The 10,381-nt window shown below is 35.3% G+C and overlaps 1 protein-coding gene across 1 annotated transcript; it reads left to right on the top strand.

The window, feature by feature from the left end:
- Positions 1-5,454: 5,454 nt before the first annotated feature.
- Positions 5,455-9,124, top strand: LOC136819096 (uncharacterized). Its single transcript, XM_067075269.1, has 3 exons — positions 5,455-6,338; positions 6,472-6,749; positions 7,951-9,124. The coding sequence occupies exons 1-3, from the start codon at positions 5,930-5,932 to the stop codon at positions 8,161-8,163; spliced, it is 900 nt and encodes a 299-aa protein (XP_066931370.1). The 5' UTR covers positions 5,455-5,929; the 3' UTR covers positions 8,164-9,124.
- The last annotated feature ends 1,257 nt before the right edge of the window (positions 9,125-10,381 follow it).

The raw sequence follows: 10,381 nt of genomic DNA, 5'->3' as shown, positions 1-10,381 counted from the left end.
AAATTATCGAGCAAATCAAAATATCGATATTTCTATTGACGAATCTATTTGCGTGGTTTGAAAATTCTTACTAATCAACCTATGTCTGGTTGTTGATTAAGGTAGCCCCCAACCATTTTAAGTGCCCCATTCTATCGGGGTCTAAAGGAAATCATGAAAACCACCTAGTTACACCGAGCCCATGATCACCCCTTAATCACACTCCAAATACAACACAAGTTAACAAGAAGTTTGTGGTCGAGATCTGCCATCATTGTAAGTTCTACAGAGCTGATATTTTACATGCATGGTTTGATTTAGGCATTTCCGAAAAAGAAAAGCCCATTAAAATCTAGGTAAGACAGGATGACTCATCCATAGGAACATAGAAACGAAAGAATTTTGAATTGATTGACTATTTTTGCATGTTTCCTGTACTAATCTTTGAAGGGAACTATCAAGATTCAACACTCTCTATACAAGTGTAGTTTTAAAACCGTTTAGTATATGAGCCCTAATCCTTACACCAGACTTTTATCACTTAACCTGTGACATTTGACCAACTTGCGAATAGCTTTCTTTCATTCATTACAAAATTCTGTAAACCCTTTACGAGGGAGAGTCACTTGTAACCTTATTTAGAAAAAGGAATGAATATTTGACACTCCATCGCAAAGGAATTCTAACTATATCACGATTGAAGGAAAGATTTAGCGATAAACATCGAGATATCATCGATAGAGATTAGTGAGCAGATTAATGCCGAATTTAAAACTCATTTGGATAGAAGAAAAAGTTCTAAATGACAATAAAGGTATGAAAAATCGCACCGTTTAGTAATGACCATGTTAAAATCGTCAAGAATCAAAAACCGTTTAGGAAATTGTAAAGGCTACCTATGGTCTTTGAATGTCTTTCGATGGTGTTGAATTTAGCAGTGCTTAGACAAAGATTAAAATCAAAGAAGATAATAGTTAAATATCGCGACATTAACACCCGTGCCACGACCCCTTCAACCACTAGAAAAATGAGCCCCAAAAAAGGGCCGGTGTAGGAATGTCTGTTAAAAACAAAGTCTCTCTATAATAATATATCTATAAATTTGGACACCTTGCTTCGGACAGGTCTAAAACAACAAAAGACCAATCAAACAACACAGGCAGGACTTCCAGCAAATAATATTGTCCGTTAATTAGTAAATCAGGACTTTTTTTGGATTTTTTTGGAAATTGACTAAAAATTTGTTAAACTTTGTAAAATTGTCATTCCGTTCTAGTTTTCCAGGAAAGAAAGGGGATGTCGTAATTGTTTTGTTATTTGAAGCATTGAAAAAACAACCTTGTCCACTACTTCTTGGCTATGTTTAACTTTTATTTGAAATGTGAAAAGTGCAATTTCGAGGAATACTTTTGGACTTGAAAATGACTTGACTAGAAAATTGCTTAAAACAAGGACAGGTTAGGACGAAATACTAAAAAAGTAGAAAAATCCATTACATACGATAGTACCTCGATGAATAGATGCATTTCTTATAAAATAGTTATTAGTAAGACACCTTGAAGGTTTTTCGGGTCCATGAAACATTCAGAAGATGTTTCAAGCCAAATAATGTGAAAAAGTGGCACGAGCACTAAGCCCATTAATGAAGACCGCCTAGGATTGAAGTATCTTCATTTACGATTTAGAAGGGAAATGACTTCAAATAGGGATTATTGGAGCTTGATATCAAATCCTAAATTTCCTTTACCTTGAAACAAAACCGCGGATAACATTATACGATTATGAAGATGATGTTCGTTTTCGAATCAAAAATCATTGCCGTTATTCATATATAGACCTGTTTTGGTTAAAAAATAAAAGTAACGGGTACAAACAATATAATTTTGGTGAATCCCAGGGATAACCCAAATGCTCTTTGGAAAAAGCTATTCTGTGTTTATGGCCCTTAAGGATAGAGATTGAGGTATTTGAGAAATTTAGCGAACGGGATAACGACGGATTAGGTGTATAAGTTCAAGGCGAAAATATGATTGTGTTTTAAAAATAAGTCTTCTGTCGTCCTTTGTGAAAACGCCTTTCATTTTGTCAAGCATTCAGAGCGGATTTCAACCGTACACCATAAAGCTTTAGCAAAGGAGATATTTATGCCATAAATCGAAACACGAGAATTTGATAGGCATTTATTGGTCGGCAATCGATTGAAATCGAGAAGAAATATAAATTCGATTGCCATACGATTTTGTTACAACTAAATTCTTGTGGTTCTAAGGATTCATTTTACACGGTAAATTTTACGATTAAGGTTCAATTAAAGCATACAGAGTATAGGAAAAGTATCAATCGATAAAAAATTGTGACAGTTGAAAAGTGGTGTATAGCTTTGCGAAAGAGACAGATTGATAGAGCAACAATATTGAAATGGTTTATAATTAGCTTCATTAAGTACAATCAAATACCTACTCATCCTTAATGACTTGCTGAGATTTATGAGGACATATTAAATAGGCGACAAGACAATAGAGTCGGCGGTCTTAAAAAAGATGCTCATTTTGAATTAACAAAAAAGTTACAATTGCATTTAGTGAAAGAAGGTCGTTTTCGGCATCCCCTTGTGAAGTATTTCATAGGGTTTCAGTAATGCGTAATTATCGACAAAGTAACAAAATGCAAGGGTTATTAATCTCCTTCATTGTTCTCCCGTTCCGTAATGATAACCCATCCTTGCTAATTGCTATACAAGTTCTTCCGGGGATAACTTAAGGCCAGAAATATGATTTTGTAGGAACGAAAAATTGTATGGTAATCTAAATCCTTAGAATTAAAGTGGAATAAACCTGAATGTAAGAAAGAAAAAAAGGAAGAATATGAAAGTCAAAAATGCAGGTATCGTGTAATCAAAACATGATCACAAATACTGTCATCGACAGTAATAGTAGCAAGTAAACAGTAACAGTAGTAAATTCTTACAAAAACATGACGTTATAAGATGATGGAATTGTTTGAAATGACAGATGACGCAAATGATGAATTATCTTCACTTTGCCCACACCTTGATATGTGAGGCAGATTGAAAGGGAAATTTCCTCAAAGGAACCAGTCTCCATGATTTCACCCGATACAAAATAACGTTTCGATGGGAGACTGAAACTAAAAAGTCTTCCTTCAAAATCAACATATCCAAGAAGTCAGCTATAAATTCATTCTTGGTAGAAGAGTCTAATTGCCTGAATCCAAAGCATACAAATATGATTTAAGTTGCTAAACTATGGGCATACAAACAAGACCATCATTACATTAAAAACTGAATGAGAACAGCTTCATGCCCAAGAAAACATGAGATGCTGAAGCTCAACAAACAGCACTGGTCCTTAGCTAAAGAGTGCATTTTAGTGGCAACACGTCCAAGGATACAAAGAAATGGTCGGGCGAAAGGTTGACAGGAAACATACTTCAATTTAGAAATTTTTAATAAATTCTAAAATGCAATCACCTCAAAGCAGCCATGAAAATATTCTATGGTCATTGGTTGATTGGTTGATTGCATTTGAGAGTCAAGACGGATAATTAGCGGCTTCAAATTAAAGCAATATTGGTATTTGAAAATGCAAAGTAAGCATGAAAAAACAAACAGGTCTTTACTCGGAGGGAAAGCTTTATTTACAGTAAGGATTACTTGCATTTAAACAGTTAGGCATTTTTTGCGACATGTCTTGCATGTAAAGCTAATATTTGGCCGTGTTATCGGATCAGCGGTTTCTTTGAGGGTTGGTCAGCATCAAGAGTTCCGGTGTCGGTGAAAAAGCTGGTAAACGGTTTACACGTTTATCTTGAGCTCTGTAAAGCATTTGTAAAGTCAACAGTTGCTATACATCTAATGCATTTTTAGTTGAAATTGTACTGCTAATTCGGCAAGTACGATTACGATCGAGAGTTCTAGCAATATTTCCACTAAACCTCCGAGTGGAAAACCCTGTATTCTCCAATAGAGGAAAATCAAATCAGATAAGCTTTAACGCGGCCTTTCAAAAGAATGGTCACCAGCAATGCAGCTCAGAAATGTCAACTTTTGCATAACAAACTGGCATGCAAATTTTTCCTGGTGTGGTGTACTTAATTATACGGCTCCGTTACTTGATCTAAATCGGATCAAAAGTAAAGGATTAGAATCAAGGAAAGACGATAAGAATACGTGGTGTTTTTTTTTGAAGAAGTTATTTTTGAAGCCGATCTCACTAATCCGTCCATGTCATTTGTAAATGGTTTGACCCCGTAACAACAACTTCCTGGAGTTTCAGCAAATACCATCTTGTGATGTCTTTGTTTCAGTCAGTATATTTGTAGAAAGAAAGCTGCAATTAACGATTTTTCTGCGAAGTACAGGTGAAAGAAGAACGTTTTTAGAATTGGTCATATCATAACACCACTGACAAATGAAAAGTTATCTCAGAAATGAGCTGCATTAATTTAGGTTAGAATTCGATAATGTGCAAAATAAAAGGCTTTATCAAGATTAATTTTGACACTGCTTTGTCCAGCAAGTGTCCAAGAAAACAAATAAAGTATGGACTAAAAATGAAAACTAGACCATCACGTTGAGATTCAAATCGAACCATTAATCCAAGACACGCCTTTGAGCTTCACTACCTGAAGAAGATCAAGCTTGTCAATCAAATCCAAGGCCATAGATTAATTTAAAGAATACAGAGAACAGAGAGAGAGTGTGCAAGTAAGCAGTTTGTTTGAAACCACAAAACATTATGATTTTTTAAGAGGATGTGATTAGAGAATTTTTGGAGTTCCGTCTGCCGGACGTTATATCGAGATGACGTTAAAAATAAACTTTATTTGTGCTTGACGTGAGGACGTCATTTTTAGAGGATTAATAAAAGAGATTTTTTATTAGATCAGTTACAATGTATCAAGTTGAAATTTGATTTGATCCATTTGGGGAGGTGGAAATGTTTCCAGTGCCATACCCCTAAAAAAACCGTTATGGAGTAGAGGTCTACCAAAAGAATATGAACCGTACAATTCGGACCAATGTAAGGCCTCGGTCAAATAAATGAAATGCTCATAAAAGGGCACTGTGCATAAAGTGGCTTTCGTGAAATAGGGATTAATAAAAGAAATTAATGAACAATAAAAATGCGGAAATTATAATGGAAATAACAATACACCTTCGGATTAATTTAGTTCTTTAAAAAACAATAACAAAAACAAAGAGAGTGAGAGAGAGAGAGGAGTTATTACGACAAAATGGTTGATAGGAACAATGTCGCATCTTTTAACAAATGAAATGATGTCTTGGAAGATAATGACACTATCATTTCGCACCTTTGTGACAATGACCGAAAACAATACGCTTCAAATCGATTTCTTTTGATCCAAACCGTTTCTTATAAATACAAAGTTGTACTTATATGCTACTACTAATACTAGAGGATTGCATATTAAAATAGATCGCTTATTTTTCGAGCACAAAAAAATGAAAGGGGAAAGAAATCAATCTTTTATGTAATTAATTAATCAAATCAAAGATTGTACCGACGTACAAACGACGTATAAAATCAAACGTAATTAGCGTAAGGGCTTTTCTATCTTACAATGGATTTCTTTTATTTATTTATTCGATGTTGAAATATATACATGGTATATACAAAGTTGAAAAAAACAATCTATTTATCAGCAGATATAAAGTAAGCTAGCATTACACTTACACAAACAGTGTTCACAAGTCTTTTGTAGAAGGCATATAACTTAGTTTACTTTGAATGATCGGCAAACAAACTAATTTCTTTTGTGAGGAATTTTTCAGAAACTATTTCTATTTTAAATAGACTTGACGAGCCCTAACGAGGCTTCAGTTGACTTGGAGTCTAACATAGCGACGACTGGCTTGTAAGAAAGCATACTTTTTGATTATTATTATTGAACAGACTTCTTGGCAAATATGAGTGGATTTTTGATCGAGAATTTACTGAAAGACGATGGAAGGAGGTTTCAGGAGAAAACGGATTACACATTGCGTGAAGGTTCAGAATCAATAGACGAACACAGACACAGTCCACCGTTTGACTTGACGCCGTCACCCGTACGCGAAACGCCGTGCAAATCACGACACGTTTACCAAGAAGAAGATTTCGTGCATCTTTTACATCAACATCATCGTAACGACCATGTGTCCATACGGGGCGCCAAAATGTCCAATATCTGTGAAAAGGACCTTTCATGCAAATGTGAGATTTGTGTGTGCATGTTGTGTTATGAATGGCATTCGACCTGGAAAAGATCCAACCTTTCACGATTTCAAAAACATTCATTGAGCATCAAAAATATCCACCCAAAGCATTGCTCTAGAGGTAATAATGAATTGATTTTTTTGAAGGATTGAGAGAGCGAAAGAGTCAGACACGTGATTTAGAAGAAGTGAAGTGGCTTACAGATAGCACACAACAGTAAGGTGAATAAAATTATAATTCATTTTTTTTCTAGATTACGGCAAACTACCCTCACTAACTTTCATCGGGTACGCACGAAAATACGGCGGTCATTCTCCACACGGGAAGTTGCCGTATCCTACTTCGACACCGGGTAGCAACAATAACGGAAACAACCCTTCAAGTAACGGATTCCGCCGACGACACCGGACCATCTTTTCTGACGAACAATTGGAGTTGATGGAGAGAATGTTCGATCGGACACATTATCCAGATGTGATGGTGAGAGAAGAAATCGCAAGAATGATCAACTTGACCGAAGAAAAAGTTGAGGTAAGAACCTAACACTCTCTTGCGAAAAAAATTACGTCTATCCATGCCTGAAACGAACTCAATAGAAAATAATCTTACAAATTCAAAAAAAGTTAACAAAGTGCTAGTCTGTAGACGAAAACAGTTTCATATTATGGCTCAGCTAAAATGTCTTTAAAAAGTTAGCTGTTTGGAAGGCACTGGCTAACGAAGTCCTTATTCTTTCCATAGGAATATTTCGCTTTTGCGCAAATTTATCATATTAACGAAAAAGGATGATCTGAGTAAAGCGCAAACGCAAAAACCTTGATCGATCTATTCCGCTTATTAGTCTCAACATGTGCTTGTCATAAATCAAATAATTAGAAAAGTAAAAGAGATCTATCAAGCGCAAATTTGAAAGAGGATCAACCCATAAAACAGTGTCGGAATTTTGAGAGGCTTTTAATTTCATAAACAGGGAAAGCTTGAAGAATTATCCCTTCTTTTAAAAATGCTCTTATTATCACCATCTTGTTGTTTTAGCTTAATCAACATAACCCGACAAAACAAACTAACACTTCCCGCAAAACCCTTCTTCTTTTGAGGACCAAAATGGGACCAAAAGCCAAAAAATAATTGAAGGCATTTCGTATGAAAAGAAATCTTTTCAAAAGAAGCTCGTGCCGTAAATTATCAAAAGAATCAAAAAGCTAAAATTGAAAAGGTTACAATTATCAAAAAGAATAAAAGAAGGGGAAAGTTTGGGGCTTAAGACCTTATTTTTCTTTTGAGCTTTCCCAATGCTAATCTAATCAAGAGTATTCAACACTCGAGAAAAAAGGGTGATTCTCAAAAGTCGGGTAATTTTTCTATTGAGGCAAAATTCAATAGATAAAAAGATCTAAAAGGTTAAATACTTAAAAGCTTATACAACAAAAAATAAATAGAATGAACCTGAATAAAAAATTGGGTCCAGTTTTTTATCCTGAAATGGGGCGGTGCAGGGAAAAAAAAGAGTTAAAACGAAACCGCACTTATGCCATATCATTCTACAAAAATGAAATTCAAATACATAACGGACATCAAAGCCCTGAACGTTACACTCCTAATGCAAAATCATTTATTAGTTTTTCCCAAAATAGCACTGCTCATGCTAAAAGGTTCATCACTGTGTGGTATAATCAAGGCCTTAACTTACACAGATTCAATAAATATAGGCTATTCTTCTTTGACTTCACAGGTTTGGTTCAAAAATCGTAGAGCAAGATGGAGAAAACAAAAGAAAGACACGCACAATTCATCACCGAAAGGACTTCGAGGAGGGATTAGCTCTGCGTTAAACCACGGAAAGTTGACGATGAATAGTAGCTACGTCATTGATAGTGAAGGTTCAATATCTCCCTGTTCACCCATACGAGAAATTGAAAAGGCCTTAAGTAAGACTCCTCATTGATTGACAAGCGAAGAGAAGCTTTGAGGATGCGGAGATTTTGAGGAGGAAGAATGGTGATCGGCGACAGGACAGGTCAGACCAATTATGACTTTCTTCCGGTTGAATAATGGGACCAACGTCTTTGCTGGATTCGCCTGGTACGAAAGACGAAAGGCGAAAACCAAAAGCCGAGAAGGCGGCTCTTAACGATCACACTCATTTGCAAACAGCCGTGCAAAATGGTGGGCTGAAAAACCCATACGGGGAGGATGTTCAAAAATCTTTTGAAAACAGGGAATATTCGGAAGCAAATTAATGAGAAGATTCCAGCAGTGACAACAAGAAGAATCCTAAAAGGACACAGACAAGTCAAAATCAAATTTGAGTGGGGATTAATCTATTTTTTTTAAATGGTGTATTCTTTCAATGATAAGAATTATAATTTCTCATTATTTTAAACTAGACAAAAAGTCTCCCTCGTCGATTAGACCCATGTTGAGTTATATTTTGGAAATTCTCTTCTCTATTATGTGTTCTTGGAGTAGGAAGCTTTTGCAAAAGTAAGCTCCAAAGTTATCTTGGAAAAGAATCTCTTTCAGATTACAATAATATGTGATTAGTTTTGAGCTGTGTTTGCACAGTATGATTCCACTCAGTGTTTTAAAGTCCCAGCGAGATTTTACTTTCCATTAGGAAATCTTTACTAAAGACCTTAAAGACATTTCGCTAATCCAATTTCATCGTCGGCAGCTACATAGGGAGATTTTTAAAAGGGTCTAGGAATATTGGAGTAATTATTTTTAAAAATTTGTAAATATTTTTGAGAAAACAAAATTATTGATGGATGATAACGAGTTTAAAGAATAATATATAATTTAACTCCTCTGGTAGGAAACATATTTCAGGCTTTTCCAAGTTATGAAAGGCTGTAATGAAAATTGTAAAAAGTTTTTAAATTGAAAGACGAAAACAAAATATTAAATCCTTGGAATTCGGACAAGCAAGCTCTTTCTTTTATCATAATCTTTATTCGGAAACAGGCCATGCTACGGAAAATCTAATCTAATATAATAGTACTCTCCATTTTCATGGTCTAAAACAAAACAAAAAGGGAAGCCCAGCCCCTAATCCCTGTTCCGCGAGTTGAAACTTAGTAGTCGGTGTGGTTAAATGAATTGTTTAGGAGCTATTTACCCAATTACAAGCACAGTGTTTTACGGCGCCAGTGGTAGCACTATCAGGGAATGGCAACCAATATTATTGTTTTTTATTAAAATTATATTTTGTTCAAAACAACATATCCTGTTTTCACCGTAAATTGGATACAACAAGCGTAAAAAACAACTTTTCACTCATCATTAGCTAAATTACCAATTAATATTTATACATCATTTTGTTAAGTGTTCTTAATTGTGATGGTCTTTTAACGAGTATACTACCTCGTAACCGGAATTTCCGCCAACTGGACTTCTTCCGTTGTTTTTTCACCATACCTGAGCGCCATCGTTTCAAATAGCCTCCTTTGACTCGCCGAAAACGTTTCAATACGCTTTTACATGTTTTACGTTTCCCTAAACGACTAACAACGGTAATTGTTCGTTTGCTTTGATGCTGGGAAATCGTAACCAAGGGTGATAGACGCCACACATTTTGCACCAGTCGTGAACTGTTCGATAGTGGTGCTTTAAAACCACTTTGAGCCGCCGTAAACAAACTGCGTCCGAAAGTTCTTTGCGTTAGATTTTGAGTTAAATGAACAGCAAAGCTACATCGAGTTGACAATAATTGTTTCGCTATGAAGTAAAATTGGTATCTCTCAGCTTGCTATACCCTCGCAAGGAGACAAAATAAAGACTTATATCCCTGAATGATTTGGCGAATTCGCAATCCCGCGACGCTAAGAAAGCTAGTTCTAGTGTTTCACTAATGCTTAGACTTGATACGTTCAACTCATTCTGTACCGCCAAGTCAAATTTCATGATTTCAGTCATGATTTCTTTCGGAAACCGTAAGCAAGAAATGCTGAAGAGATAGATCTTATAAAAAATAGCTTTCCAACGAACCCAAACATTATTTATTTCACTTTTGCGAAAGCCGAGATAATTCGTTTGGAGTTTGAACTTTAAGAAATAAAAAAATTCATTTCCTAAATTTTCAAAGTATAAAAAGAATTAAAGCAAAGTCAACAAGAAAAAGAAAGCATAAGTTGAAAAAAACAAGCTTACGACATCTGGTGGTG

The sequence above is a fragment of the Clytia hemisphaerica genome, unplaced genomic scaffold (assembly GCF_902728285.1).
Source record: "Clytia hemisphaerica strain Z4C2 unplaced genomic scaffold, Clytia hemisphaerica genome assembly, whole genome shotgun sequence".
Lineage (NCBI taxonomy): Eukaryota > Metazoa > Cnidaria > Hydrozoa > Leptothecata > Clytiidae > Clytia > Clytia hemisphaerica.
The sequence above is the reverse complement of the archived record's forward strand: the minus strand, read 5'-3'. Positions and strand labels throughout refer to the sequence as shown.

Coding starts and splice junctions, on each gene's coding strand:
- LOC136819096 (XM_067075269.1), top strand. CDS start 5,930: ATGAGTGGATTTTTGATCGAGAATTTACTGAAAGACGATGGAAGGAGG. Junction 6,339..6,471: donor CCCAAAGCATTGCTCTAGAG/GTAATAATGAAT, acceptor TTTTTTTTCTAG/ATTACGGCAAACTACCCTCA. Junction 6,750..7,950: donor TGACCGAAGAAAAAGTTGAG/GTAAGAACCTAA, acceptor TTGACTTCACAG/GTTTGGTTCAAAAATCGTAG.